Consider the following 15,322-nt stretch of genomic DNA (forward strand, 5'->3'; position numbering starts at 1 on the left):
TTTCTATTTATCATGAGCTGATATCCAGGCTTGGGGTTTTGGAGGTCTTTTAGTGTTCTGGGTGATTGTTAAGTGGTCAGTTTTCCCGGTCTTCTTCGTGCTTTTGTTGTCCTGTGAAGGGTTTCTTTTTCTCTCCCATTTTTACTCTTTATATTCTCTGTGGTGAGTCCCATTTTCTCTGTGGTTAAGTACAGGTAGCCACCATTTGGCCTTTCTAGAAAACTCAGTGTTGAATGTAATGAAACACTTTTTTCTGCAATGGGCCTCAATGGCTCCCTGGACTCTTCCCACCATGTGCATCATTTAGATATTCTTAGGCTCTGGCTTGAGGGTTGTTGATACCTGGAGCCGGCAGATTCCGTGGTGTTGTCACCTGGTCAGGTGTTACTGGGGGGAGGGGGGGGGGTATGACCCGACTCGTGGGTGGATCGTTTTACGACCCCTTCCTTGACATCTGGGTATGGTTCATGCCTTACAGTTGTAACGATTAAGTAGTAACTGTGGCTTTGCCAATATCAATGTCTAGAGATAAATGGACCATTCTCAAGTCAATTGTTGAGAATGGTCCAGGACGGTCCACAATCGACTTTCGGTCCAGGACGGACTGAAACATCGTCTTCCTCTCACCTTCTTGAGTGTGTGGTCTGGTCAAATTGTTTCCTCAGTGATGAACATCTGCATGCACATCTGTGACATGGGGGTCAGGCTTTACCTTCTCAACTCTGGCATTATTTAAGGACTTGTGTAGCCATATCAGCTACAGGGAGTCACTGAAGTCTCTTCAGAAAGAGTTGTTTCATTGCGTTCAACACGTATTTTGCACAAGTTTATTTTTTCTCTCGCAGACTCTACGTTCATTCGACAGTATTTAGAAGTAGACTACCCCAAGCTGATACGTCTGTATGGAGATCTGTGGCGGAGACTGGAGGGTATTAGCATGGAGATGAGAAGTGTTAACACAGATGTCACATCAGCTTTAGATGAAAGTGTTGAAAATAGAGATGAAGTGGATAAGATGGATAAACACACTCAGGAATTTGAGTAAGTTTTTTATTTATTTATTTAAATACTTATGTACTTATAGAAAGTGTAAAGAATCTTTGGTTTAGGCAGCACTTATTTATTTATTTATTTATTTATTTATATATATACAAGAAGGTACATTGGGTTTGTGAGAATACATTGGATAGTACAGTATTTACATTCTTGTAAAGCCACTACTACGCGCAGCGTTTCGGGCAGGTCCTTAATCTAGCAGATAATTTTAAGTAGGTAAAATTCATTGCGTTCACTTGTGTTGGTTCCTACATTATTAAAGGTAACAAGAGTGCTTATACTTTATGGAAGGAATCATTAAATTGTGATTACACATTAGTGAAGTTACAGGATGATAGTTATGACTGAGGTCTCCCATTTTCCCTATCTTTTCTTCCGACATTTTGAACCTTTCGATGGCTTGGACGTATACTACACTGGTATAGGGTCCTGTGTTAGTCCGTGTCCTTGGCTCACAACTAAGGAACCCGAGTTCAATCTCTGAGTAAGATAGAAATTGTTGGGCACGTTTTGTTTCACCTGATGCAACTGTTCACCTAGCAATAACATAGATACCTGGGAGTTAGGAAACTGTTGGGGAATTGCCTGCTGGGAAATGTCAGTACTTGGCCTAGGGAGGCCTGGATAGACCTAAGTACAGGCTTCCTGTCCCAAACAACGAGAATTATTACTACTGTACTTTTATAATTGCTTACATCTGTCTACCTCTTCATTTGCAAGAAATAATTTTCAAAGTTGAACAATATCTTTATCTTGCAGACAAGGAGTCACAATAACGTGGCTGAATTATGTTGACCAAACCACACACTAGAAAGTGAAGGGACAACAACATTCTCACAATCGACATGAGAATGGCCCAGGACGGACCGAAACGTCGTCGTCCCTTCACTTTCTAGTGTGTGGTCTGGTCAACACCTTTGTGTTGGTTTGATTGTATGACCATGTTGTGGTGTTTGTGATTGTAGCCCCGAGCAAGCTTTGAGAGGCACGCTTGTTCCCCTAGAGGAAGCCTACCTGTCACGATCTCGTTCAAGACTCTTGGATCCCGTCAATCTCATGTTTGCAGCTCAGGATGCACCACCCGCAAAAGAAGAAGTTGATGCCCTCATAAAAACAATTACGAGGTAAGGACTTGCTGTAATTATGCTATGTAAAATGCGGATAAATATGGTAGTACACTTTAGATATGCCATATATACTTGCCTAATCATTGATCATGCGTAATGCTATTCAGGCTCACATTATATAGCTATTAATATAAAGTTTTTCTAATGTAAAATATATTCTAATCTGTGATGTAAAGTGTCATTATTTGAGATGGACATTTGAACAGCAGCTATGTAAAGTGGTTTCAACTTGTCCCCAGTGAGCTTAACGTATCGGCCGTGGACAAGTCACTGAGCGAGACGGTAGCCAAAAATGTTGCCGAATCTCTCCAGCTGTTCTGCGTCAAGTGTAAACAGTTGGTTGTTACCAGTGCGGATGCCACACAAGTTATTGGTGAGTTGACGCACACTTTCATAGTATCTTACACTTACTGTAATTTATAGCAACAGTGTTTAGAAATAAAGCAAATAAGTTTAGAAATAAAACTTTTATGGCTTATGATAATATTACTACAATTGAAGGAAGAGGTTGTTGGGTACTGTTGAAGGAAGAGGTTGTTGGGTACTGTTGAAGGAAGAGGTTGTTGGGTACTGTTGAAGGAAGAGGATGTTGGGTACTGTTGAAGGAAGAGGTTGTTGGGTACTGTTGAAGGCAGAGGTTGTTGGGTACTGTTGAAGGAAGAGGATGTTGGGTACTGTTGAAGGAAGAGGTTGTTGGGTACTGTTGAAGGAAGAGGTTGTTGGGTACTGTTGAAGGAAGAGGTTGTTGGGTACCGTTGAAGGAAGAGGATGTTGGGTACTGTTGAAGGAAGAGGTTGTTGGGTACTGTTGAAGGCAGAGGATGTTGGGTACTGTTGAAGGAAGAGGTTGTTGGGTATTGTTGAAGGAAGAGGTTGTTGGGTACCGTTGAAGGAAGAGGATGTTGGGTACTGTTGAAGGAAGAGGTTGTTGGGTACTGTTGAAGGAAGAGGATGTTGGGTACTGTTGAAGGCAGAGGATGTTGGGTACTGTTGAAGGAAGAGGATGTTGGGTACTGTTGAAGGAAGAGGTTGTTGGGTACTGTTGAAGGAAGAGGATGTTGGGTACTCTTGAAGGCAGAGGTTGTTGGGTACTGTTGAAGGAAGAGGTTGTTGGGTACTGGGCCTCGTAGGCCTCGTAGCCTGGTGGATAGCGTGCAGGACTCGTAATTCTGTGGCGCGGGTTCGATTCCCGCACGAGGCAGAAACAAATGGGCAAAGTTTCTTTCACCCTGAATGCCCCTGTTACCTAGCAGTAAATAGGTACCTGGGTGTTAGTCAGCTGTCACGGGCTGCTTCCTGGGGGTGGAGGCCTGGTCGAGGACCGGGCCGCGGGGACACTAAAGCCCCGAAATCATCTCAAGATAACCTCAAGAGATACTGTTGAAGGCAGAGGTTGTTGGGTACTGTTGAAGGCAGAGGTTGATGGGTACTGTTGAAGGAAGAGGATGTTGGGTACTGTTGAAGGAAGAGGTTGTTGGGTACTGTTGAAGGAAGAGGATGTTGGGTACTGTTGAAGGCAGAGGATGTTGGGTACTGTTGAAGGAAGAGGATGTTGGGTACTGTTGAAGGAAGAGGTTGTTGGGTACTGTTGAAGGAAGAGGATGTTGGGTACTGTTGAAGGCAGAGGTTGTTGGGTACTGTTGAAGGAAGAGGATGTTGGGTACTATTGAAGGCAGAGGTTGTTGGGTACTGTTGAAGGAAGAGGTTGATGGGTACTGTTGAAGGCAGAGGTTGATGGGTACTGTTGAAGGAAGAGGATGTTGGGTACTGTTGAAGGAAGAGGTTGTTGGGTACTGTTGAAGGAAGAGGTTGATGGGTACTGTTGAAGGCAGAGGTTGATGGGTACTGTTGAAGGAAGAGGATGTTGGGTACTGTTGAAGGAAGAGGATGTTGGGTACTATTGAAGGAAGAGGTTGTTGGGTACTGTTGAAGGAAGAGGATGTTGGGTACTGTTGAAGGAAGAGGTTGTTGGGTACTGTTGAAGGAAGAGGTTGTTGGGTACTGTTGAAGGCAGAGGATGTTGGGTACAATTGAAAGAAGATGTGGTGAAGTACAATTTGGTTCACAGCTTAAAAAGTAGATTCTTAAGTCTCTGTAACAGACTTAAAGAATCAGTTAGTTTTCCTACAGGTTAGGTCTCCTAACCTATAAGTAAAGCTACATTAGAGTTTCTTCAGTTGGCAAAACCAGATCATTTGGCACTTTGGCCGCTCAAAAAAACATTGTTCGGCCTTAATTTCCATCTTGACTAACATAACAATATAGTTCTATAACGAGAAATTTTACAACAAAGATAGTAAGTCTTTTTTCTTGGATTGCAAATTCTCTTGTCTAATTACTTAATTGTTTGGCATGGTTGAAAGTGCCGTAACGATAACAAACCCATAACGCTACTGATTCATCTATGTGTGTTGTAGTGTACTTGTAAACCCATAATGCAGCTGCTTCATCTGTGTTGTTGTGTACTTGTAAACCCATAATGCAGCTGCTTCATCTGTGTTGTCGTGTACTTGTAAACCCTTAATGCAGCTGCTTCATCTGTGTTGTCGTGTACTTGTAAACCCATAATGCAGCTGCTTCATCTGTGTTGTCGTGTACTTGTAAACCCATAATGCAGCTGCTTCATCTGTGTTGTCGTGTACTTGTAAACCCTTAATGCAGCTGTTTCATCTGTGTTGTTGTGTACTTGTAAACCCATAATGCAGCTGCTTCATCTGTGTTGTTGTGTACTTGTAAACCCATAATGCAGCTGCTTCATCTGTGTTGTTGTGTACTTGTAAACCCATAATGCAGCTGCTTCATCTGTGTTGTCGTGTACTTGTAAACCCTTAATGCAGCTGTTTCATCTGTGTTGTTGTGTACTTGTAAACCCATAATGCAGCTGCTTCATCTGTGTTGTTGTGTACTTGTAAACCCATAATGCAGCTGCTTCATCTGTGTTGTTGTGTACTTGTAAACCCATAATGCAGCTGCTTCATCTGTGTTGTCGTGTACTTGTAAACCCATAATGCAGCTGCTTCATCTGTGTTGTCGTGTACTTGTAAACCCATAATGCAGCTGCTTCATCTGTGTTGTCGTGTACTTGTAAACCCTTAATGCAGCTGCTTCATCTGTGTTGTCGTGTACTTGTAAACCCATAATGCAGCTGCTTCATCTGTGTTGTCGTGTACTTGTAAACCCATAATGCAGCTGCTTCATCTGTGTTGTCGTGTACTTGTAAACCCATAATGCAGCTGCTTCATCTGTGTTGTCGTGTACTTGTAAACCCATAATGCAGCTGCTTCATCTGTGTTGTTGTGTACTTGTAAACCCTTAATGCAGCTGCTTCATCTGTGTTGTCGTGTACTTGTAAACCCATAATGCAGCTGCTTCATCTGTGTTGTCGTGTACTTGTAAACCCTTAATGCAGCTGCTTCATCTGTGTTGTCGTGTACTTGTAAACCCATAATGCAGCTGCTTCATCTGTGTTGTCGTGTACTTGTAAACCCATAATGCAGCTGCTTCATCTGTGTTGTCGTGTACTTGTAAGCCCATAATGCAGCTGCTTCATCTGTGTTGTCGTGTACTTGTAAACCCATAATGCAGCTGCTTCATCTGTGTTGTCGTGTACTTGTAAGCCCTTAATGCAGCTGCTTCATCTGTGTTGTCGTGTACTTGTAAACCCTTAATGCAGCTGCTTCATCTGTGTTGTCGTGTACTTGTAAACCCTTAATGCAGCTGCTTCATCTGTGTTGTCGTGTACTTGTAAACCCATAATGCAGCTGCTTCATCTGTGTTGTCGTGTACTTGTAAACCCTTAATGCAGCTGCTTCATCTGTGTTGTCGTGTACTTGTAAACCCATAATGCAGCTGCTTCATCTGTGTTGTCGTGTACTTGTAAACCCATAATGCAGCTGCTTCATCTGTGTTGTCGTGTACTTGTAAACCCATAATGCAGCTGCTTCATCTGTGTTGTCGTGTACTTGTAAACCCTTAATGCAGCTGCTTCATCTGTGTTGTCGTGTACTTGTAAACCCATAATGCAGCTGCTTCATCTGTGTTGTCGTGTACTTGTAAACCCATAATGCAGCTGCTTCATCTGTGTTGTTGTGTACTTGTAAACCCATAATGCAGCTGCTTCATCTGTGTTGTTATGTACTTGTAAACCCATAATGCAGCTGCTTCATCTGTGTTGTCGTGTACTTGTAAACCCATAATGCAGCTGCTTCATCTGTGTTGTCGTGTACTTGTAAACCCATAATGCAGCTGCTTCATCTGTGTTGTCGTGTACTTGTAAACCCATAATGCAGCGGCTTCATCTGTGTTGTCGTGTACTTGTAAACCCTTAATGCAGCTGCTTCATCTGTGTTGTCGTGTACTTGTAAACCCATAATGCAGCTGCTTCATCTGTGTTGTTGTGTACTTGTAAACCCATAATGCAGCTGCTTCATCTGTGTTGTCGTGTACTTGTAAACCCATAATGCAGCTGCTTCATCTGTGTTGTCGTGTACTTGTAAACCCATAATGCAGCTGCTTCATCTGTGTTGTCGTGTACTTGTAAACCCATAATGCAGCTGCTTCATCTGTTGTCGGAAAAGGCATTTAATTACATTAAAGGCTTGAATTCCCCTCCCCTCACCAAACTCAACATGCAGGGCTTTAATTAATTTTTTTTTATTCAGCACAATCTCGATTCAACAAACCATATGGTACCAACCTTAATTCATTGCACTGAGAGATTCGTTGCAACCGGAGATGCCTCCAGGATGCCTTTCCCACGCCCTATGGGCTAATTTCACTAAGAAATTTTAATTTCAACCTATAATAGACAACTACCAAAGGAACGTGTCTTAAAAAAAATTACCATCTAGTTTATATCTTTCATGTCCCAGCCTCAAAACTCATTTTCAAAAGGTAGCAGGACAATACCTGTGTGAAGAAAAAAACCTTGCCAACTCAAAATGAAAACAAATTATAGAATTTGGTTTGAAATATCCAAATTTATTTTGTATTACTTCTAAAGAACACATCAAATTTGCTGTCACAACTGCCAGAAAATGACAGGTTGGATAACAAGACCCTTCCAAACAAGGGATGCCATTGAACAAATCACGTTAGTGTGATCTCTGTGTGTGAAGGGATGCCATTCTAATGATGATACATTTTAAGACACTAGTGCTCTCTAGGGTGGAATATTGTTGCACACTAACAGCTCCATTCAGAGCTGGAGAAATTGCTGACTTTGAGAGCGTGCAAAAATTCTTTACCACTAGAATCCACTCAATACACCTTCTAAATTATTGGGACCACCTAAAAATTTTTAGTCTGTATTCCCTAGAATGCAGGCAGGGAGAGATACATAAAAATCTATACAGTATTTGGAAAATATTAGAAGGCTAGTTTCAAATCTGCATTCAGAAATAAGACCACTTGAGACCAGAAGGCATGGCAGGATGTGCAAAATAGCAGAGGGGTAATAGGCACGCCGAAAGAGAACTCGATCAACATCAAAGGCCCAAGGTTTTTCAACGCTCTTCCTCTACGCTTAAGGGGCATAACTGGCTGACCTCTTGCAGTGTTCAAAAGAGAACTCGACAAGCACGCTTCAAAGGATACCTGATCAACCAGGCTGACTCGTATGTCAGGCTGCTAGCAGCTGCATCAAACAGCCTGGTGGATCAGACCAGCAAACAGGCCACGAGAACATTGATCCCTGGAATCTTTAACAGGTAGTCAACAGGTAGGTAAGGCGGGTTATTAGTTTTCAGCCACGTTATCGTGATCTATCCTGTTCACACGTCAAATCTTTACATTGGTGCTACTTTGAAGTAATAAAATAATTTACATTTATAAAATATACATTTGAACACGTTAGTATTTAATTAACAGGTACACAAATTGTATAATATATGAAGCCACTAATTTGCAAAGTGTTTGGGGTATAATCATAATCAACGTTGATGATGTACAGTTATTGTATACAGTATTAATAAGCTTCATTCCGTGGTTTTCAGGCTCTCCGACACCGGCACAAGTTTTGAACGGTGAGGTGGTAAACCAACTCCTCTATGTAAGAAGTCAGGTCGAACGCACTGCATCTGCCACCCTTGCTCACCTGCCTCAACCTGTAACCAATATGTTATTGAAGGTAGGCTAAATTCTGTATTCACCTAGTTGTGTTTGTAGGGGGTTGAGCTTTGCTCTTTTGGCCTGCCTCTCAACTGTCAATCAACTGTTTACTAACTACTATTTTTTTTTTCACACCACACTCACACACATCCCAGGAAGCAGTCTGTGACAGCTGACTAACTCCCAGATACCTTTTTACTGCTAGGTAACAAGGACATTCAGGGTGAAAGAAACTTTGCCCATTTGTTTCTGCCTGGTGCCTGGTTTCTGCCTGGTGTGTGTTGACGGTATCTGTTACACAGTGCGAGCAGTTTTGTGTGCCAAACAAAATCCACGACTTGAATGCATCACGTGAGACTTCAGGATATTTATGGTCTTGACGAATATAAGTACTGTACAGTACTGTGCTGTATATCCTTGTGAAAGAACATAGACCAATAAGAATTTTGATAAAACAGAAGGTTGTAGTGTGTGCTGTTGACTGTGGAGTGAGAGGAGTGTTGGTGGGTAGAGCAACAAGCTTTTAGCTAACTTATAGGACAAATTTGTAATGTAGCAAATAAGATGTAATGAAAACTTGGAGACCCCTTTTGAAAACTGAAGATGCAGACTGGGAGGGAAAACTAGATGGGAAAAGTCACTTAAGTTTTGTACAACACATAGGTGTCGCAGGACTTGTATTTACCATGTAATACAAATAATGATATTTAATTTTGGAAATTTTTTTTATTAGAAATTAGCAAAGTACAGTAATGAAAAACATAAAAGCAAAATTTAAATAAAAATATTGTTGAATGAAATAAAATACAATACCCTATTTAGAGAGGCACCTTGGAAACTCAACTGGGACAGTTGCTCTGGTCTTAACCCAGACAGCAGTAAATTGAGAAGTTGTGAGGTGACCTGGGCTAGAGGGCCAGAGGGTATAGCCTTGTTAACTATCTCCCTTCCCTACTAAGTTTGTTGGGAGATTAACAGGGTATGCTAAACTTCTCTCACTGTAATCCTAAAAAACCTTTCAAAACACTTCACACTTCCTGCTAACAAGTCTTAGCAGCTCTAAACTTGCCTAGAGTCACTCTGAAGCTTGTAAACCCCTTTCCACCAACTACTTCGTTCACCACCAGATGTCATCCTTACAGTGCATAAGAGCCCAGGAAACTAGTTGTCTAGCATTAAACCCATCTAAGCCAACTTTTGGGTAAGATTGGAATTAAAGGCCAGGAATGGTCAACTACCGAGGCCACTGAGAGCTCCTGCCCTAGTGGATGGAATAATTACTGGCTGTCTAGTCAGTTTGTAGTTGCAGGCGATGAGTCACAATAACGTGGCTAAAGTATGACGACCAGACCACACACTAGAATGTGAAGGGACGACGACACTTCGGTCCATCCTGTACCATTCTCAATTGACTTGAGAATGGTCCAGGACGGACCGAAACGTCGTCGTCCCTTCACATTCTTGTGTGTGGTCTGGTCATCAGTTTGTAGTTAATTAGATGTGGGGTTGTTTGTCACTACATATTTTTATTTTTAAACTACCCAGTATTCCAGGATATTGGACCTATATTGTCACAATTCATTGTACAGTAATTATTTATTTGCAGGCATTGCCGTCTATTGATATGCTGATGTCGTCTGCAGTGCAACCACTTTTCACTTCCATCACCGACGCAATAGAAGACATTATCCTAACTGTGCATAGCGAAGACTTTTCAGGGTAGGTTGGTTGTGGGTGTCGGTAAAATACCGCCAGTATGTTTCCCATTCTTTAAGTTAAAAGTAGTTCTGATACTCTAGTTATACAGTACTTTAATTAGTCTGATACTTTAGTTAAATTAGTGGCTTTAGGCATAGTATATACTAGCTGTCTACAAATCCAACATTGTTTGTAACTCATTTTATTTATATGTATGTACTTGTACCTGAATAAACATTATTATTATTATTATTATTATTATTATTATTATTATTATTATTATTATTATTATTATTATTATTATTAAAAATCACTTGTTTTAAACCAATCCTAGGTACCTGGTTGATACCTGGTTGGTTGATACCTGGTTGATGGGGTTCTGGGAGTTGTTCTACTCCCCAAGCCCGGCCCGAGGCCAGGCTCGACTTGTGAGAGTTTGGTCCACCAGGCTGCTGCTTGGAGCGGCCCGCAGGCCCACATACCCACCACAGCCCGGTTGGTCCGGCACTCCTTGGAGGAAACAATCTAGTTTCCTCTTGAAAATGTCCAAGGTTGTTCCGGCAATATTTCTTATGCTTGCTGGGAGGACGTTGAACAACCGCGGACCTCTGATGTTTATACAGTGTTCTCTGATTGTGCCTATGGCACCTCTGCTCTTCATTGGTTCTATTCTACATTTTCTTCCATGTCGTTCATTCCAGTACGTTGTTATTTTACTGTGTAGATTTGGTACTTGGCCCTCCAGTATCTTCCAGGTGTATATTATTTGATATCTCTCTCGTCTTCTTTCTAGTGAGTACATTTGGAGGGCTTTGAGACGATCCCAATAATTTAGGTGCTTTATTGCGTATATGCGTGCCGTATATGTTCTCTGTATTCCCTCTATTTCAGCAATCTCTCCTGCTTTGAAGGGGGAAGTGAGTACTGAGCAGTACTCAAGACGGGACAACACAAGTGCCTTGAAGAGTACAACCATTGTGATGGGATCCCTGGATTTGAAAGTTCTCGTAATCCATCCTATCATTTTTCTGGCTGTCGCAATATTTGCTTGGTTATGCTCCTTAAACGTTAGGTCGTCAAACATTATTATTCCCAAATCCTTTACATGCTGTTTTCCTACTATGGGTACATTTGATTGTGTTTTGTACTCTGTATTATGTTTAAGGTCCTCATTTTTACCGTACCTGAGTACCTGGAATTTATCACTGTTAAACATCATGTTATTTTCTGATGCCCAGTCGAAAACTTTATTCATATCAGCTTGAAGTTTTTCAATGTCCTCAGCCGAGGTAATTTTCATACTGATTTTTGTGTCATCTGCAAAGGATGATACGAAGCTGTGACTTGTATTTTTGTCTATATCTGATATGAGAATAAGGAAAAGCAGTGGTGCAAGGACTGTACCCTGAGGTGTTCTCACTCGCCTATTTGTGTCTGCTGGATCGAGCACTGACTCTTGGATCCCGTCATTCTAGGTGCCGGTTGTTTATAGATGATTCCTGTCCTATTTCCCTATCATATCTAATTTTAAAATTATGAATATAGTTTGCTCCTACAACCTGCTCCTCAAGTTCATTTCATTTTCCACTTGCAGGCAGACTGGTTTGAATTGCACAACTGTATATCTGTATATATAAACATTTTGGATAGTTTGATTTTTAAAGCTTTGTAAGACCTCGACGATATTGATATTTAAATGAGGGTGAGTGTGAATTGTAGTGTGTCAAATTTGTTGGATAAATCCTGACTAGAGAGATACTGCATTGTTTTGGATGCAAATCTGAGCTACGTTACACACAGAAATCACAATAGCATGATACATCAAATGAATAAATCCACAAGGGCCGTGATAAGGGTTCGAATCGACGTCTGGGATAATCCCAGATGCACTTTAGTCGATTGCACCATGACATGGAAAAGAATTGCAACTGGGAGTGCTACTGCTCTCACACGGATCCTGCAGCCTCTCCGAGGCACAAACAAGGTTTGTGTAATTTCCAGTGAATTGTGCAAAAACCCTGGTTTGTGTCTCGGAGAGGCTGTGGGATCCATGTGAGAGCAGTAGCACTCCCTGTTGCAATTCTTTTCCATGTCGTTACGCAGTTGACTGAGGAGCGTCTGGGATTATCCCGGACATAGGTTCAAACACTCATCATGTCCCTTGTGGATTTGTTCATCTGAGATACATCTCATTTATATAAACCAAAAGGCCCACCCCCACCCCCCACCCCCCAATTTTTTTTTTTTGTTTCAAAAGTACAAAATTTAAAAACCTGAAATTTAGCAACAATATGATGATACATTTTTAGGCTTCCTTTTCATTGGAAGTTTATGGTTTAACCAAAGGAACAGAATGAGAAGTTGTTTATCTTGTATAGTCTTTATAATTTCCTTTATTTCATTATTTATTTTAAATACTGAAGACTAAACCACACACCACAAGATGAGGAGATGATGACGTTTTGGTTTGTCCTGGACCATTATCACGTTGATTGTCCAGGATGAACCGAAACATCGTCGTCTCCTCATCTTCTGGCGTTTGGTTTAGTTTTCATATCTTCAGCCATGTTATTGTGACTGATCATCTGCATATTTTAAAGTACTGTTTCTGGACAAGTTCCAGTGGCTCCCTGAAGCTGTCCCACTGAAATAGTTTTGAAGTCGTAGATAACATTAGCTGTAGAGTTGTTTGGACTACCAGTGGCCACGAGCGAGAACCTGGTCCCCCTTGAAGAGGTACGGAGAGTGGATGACACTCAGCCACCCCATTGGGAAAGCTTGCAGAAAGTTGATGAACCAATACAGATCACTGCTGGGCTCAGAGACCAAAGCCTTGAAACTGCCAAACGAACTCCCCCAGCAATGTAAACAAATGATTGAATCTCTTGAGACTAGAACGAGCTCGTTATAGTAAGTACTTCCCTCCCCACCAGTAATGGGGAAGGAGATGAGCTTCAGGTCTCCCTTAGCCTTTCAAGTCAGTTCTGTTGCAGATGAGTGTGTGTGTGTGTGTGTGTGACTAAGGTTACTCCATGTAGGGCTCTCAGGTCATCAACCAATTGTGTGGGTCCATCTGCTTTAAGGCTAAGTGCTGGCCATCCTTGCATTTTGTTCTGTGCAAGGGGGGCATTTTGACTGGTTACCTTGGGTATTTCAAGTGTCTTTTGTGTTCTCTGTCTAGGCCCATTGTTGGGGGGCTGAACATTTGGGCTGGGTGAGGCACACTGGGGGTTTGTGCACTTGTTATATATTGCATGATACCAAGGTCAGCCTTCACAGCCACATTGACTAGGCTATGTTGGTTTACTTATTTCGTCTTGGCAAGCATCCACCAGCGCCTGGAGAGCCAGACCTCCTAAGATTTCCCAACGTCAGGAAAACGGACGTCATGCTTGTTTGGTAATTTTTGTTTGGGGAGTTCTGTCCACTCATTCGACTTTCAGTAACAATATTTTCACCAGAATAGGGGGTTTGTTTGGGGTGCCTACCTTTCCGGGTGCCAACCCCGGTCGATGGCAGACATGGATTGCTCCTAACCACACAGGAGTTTCTATAGGCCATTGCTCCTCGTGCCTCTCTGAGAGGGCCAGATTCTGGCTCATGGTCCCCAGTAGTCAAGAACACCATGCACTTTGACTGATGCCATAAAGCTAATAGATACATATCAGCTTGAATAGCTCCAGGGAGCTTCTGGGTCTCGCCCAGAAAATGGCATTTCATTACATTCAACTCTGGTTTTGAAGATAGTACTTCAAACAACTTCTTCAAAAGATCAAATGTAGTTGCATACAAGGAGCAACAGCTTCAAGCTCAACAAGCTACAATGTAGGACAGAAAACAGGAGATGCTTTTTCTCCCACTGGAGTATAAACCCATAGAACCACCTACCCACTTAAGCCATAAATGCCAGTATGTTACTTCAGTTCAAAATCCAAATGGAAAAATCTCAGGAAGAATGGGGTGACCTTTTGAGAAGCTGCCAACTTCCAGTTCCTATTGTGGCCACCTGGGAGATGGTGGTCCTCTTGTAAAGTCGGGTAACACGGTATTTTGTGAATATCAAATCACCTTTATTCGTGAACGGAGATTATATTATATATGATGACCAACCCACGCAATAGATGATGGAGAAACGACGACGTTTCAGTCTGTTCTGGACCATTATCACGTCATATGATAATGGTCCAGGGCGGACCGAAATGTCATCGTTTCTCCATCTTCTGTTGTGTGGTTTGGTCATCATATTTTCAGCCACATTATTGTGACTCATCATCTGCAATAAATTATATATTTCTTGGGAACATTATTCACTTTACATTAACACAAATGGTTGATGAGGAAATATTGGGACCGTACTGTGGAATCAGATTTGCATTCCTGGATTCCACATGCACATATTCTACCAACTGAACCATGGTGAACCCAAAAGTATGGTTCAATCAATAGTGTATGTGCCAGGGGACTTCAGAAATGCATTTTCACTTCCATTGTGCAGCCTCAGTCTTTTCTCATAGATACATCACTTTTTTTCCTTGTGATTTAATTTTGCAAATGCTTTACATTTTCAGCGGTGATTCTAAAGGAGCAGATTCTCAGTGTTCACTGTACATGAGGGAGCTGCAGGGGTTCATCACGAGAGCTGCAGAAGATTACCTCTCCATCTATCAACCCTCCAGAATCATAAAGGAGAAGTATGTTGTGTTAAAGTACAAGGAAAATTCCATTATACCCCGAATGAATTTCCCAAAGAGGCATTCAGGAGCCTTACTGAGCTTAGTATCCTTTACTATATTGTCCAAGCTCACTTATCTGAAGTATATGGGAAGGATCTTTCACCGGATTAGCAGAATTCTTACCTCGGAAGTCCAAAAATGAACTTGGTTTGCAATTTTTTGTATCACAAGCAGCATAATTTGAAATTCTACACACATTATAAATCAAAATATAATTTCAAACAGACACTTCAGCTTACCTTGTTGTAGTTGGTCTTGATTGATACTGGAAGTCATGAACTGTGTAGTGCTTGTAAATTGACATAACCTAATTTCCGGTTATCCGGATACAGTATATAGTTTTTCTTTATCGATTCAGAATACATACACTGGCCTGTCGTTGCTTGGATCTGTTTGTACGCCATGCAAGTTTACTACGACCTATTGGGGAAGGTGGAAAGTTGCGTCTTGCTGCAGACTTTGCCCAGGTAAAGGTATTATGTTGTTAATATTAAAGTTAATACAGTATAAAGTTATTCAAGTTAATATTTTGCATTTATGCACTTTGAAAGGCAAGTTTATAAACACTACCTGTATCTCTGAGAAGGTTTCCTTAAATTTA

The 15,322-nt window shown here is 41.5% G+C and overlaps 1 protein-coding gene across 4 annotated transcripts in view; it reads left to right on the forward strand.

Moving 5' to 3' along the window:
- Positions 1-15,322, forward strand: part of fws (four way stop) — a 36,700-nt gene that overhangs the window by 16,729 nt on the left and 4,649 nt on the right. For all 4 annotated transcript variants that reach the window (XM_045762212.2, XM_045762210.2, XM_069324473.1 and 1 more), the window contains exons 10-16: positions 846-1,041; positions 2,022-2,180; positions 2,423-2,556; positions 8,176-8,309; positions 9,897-10,009; positions 14,557-14,679; positions 15,080-15,188. In XM_045762212.2, coding sequence (XP_045618168.1) covers positions 846-1,041; positions 2,022-2,180; positions 2,423-2,556; positions 8,176-8,309; positions 9,897-10,009; positions 14,557-14,679; positions 15,080-15,188 — 968 coding nt within the window. The remainder of the gene's footprint in view (positions 1-845; positions 1,042-2,021; positions 2,181-2,422; positions 2,557-8,175; positions 8,310-9,896; positions 10,010-14,556; positions 14,680-15,079; positions 15,189-15,322) is intronic.

Source organism: Procambarus clarkii, chromosome 14 (assembly GCF_040958095.1).
Source record: "Procambarus clarkii isolate CNS0578487 chromosome 14, FALCON_Pclarkii_2.0, whole genome shotgun sequence".
Taxonomy (NCBI): domain Eukaryota; kingdom Metazoa; phylum Arthropoda; class Malacostraca; order Decapoda; family Cambaridae; genus Procambarus; species Procambarus clarkii.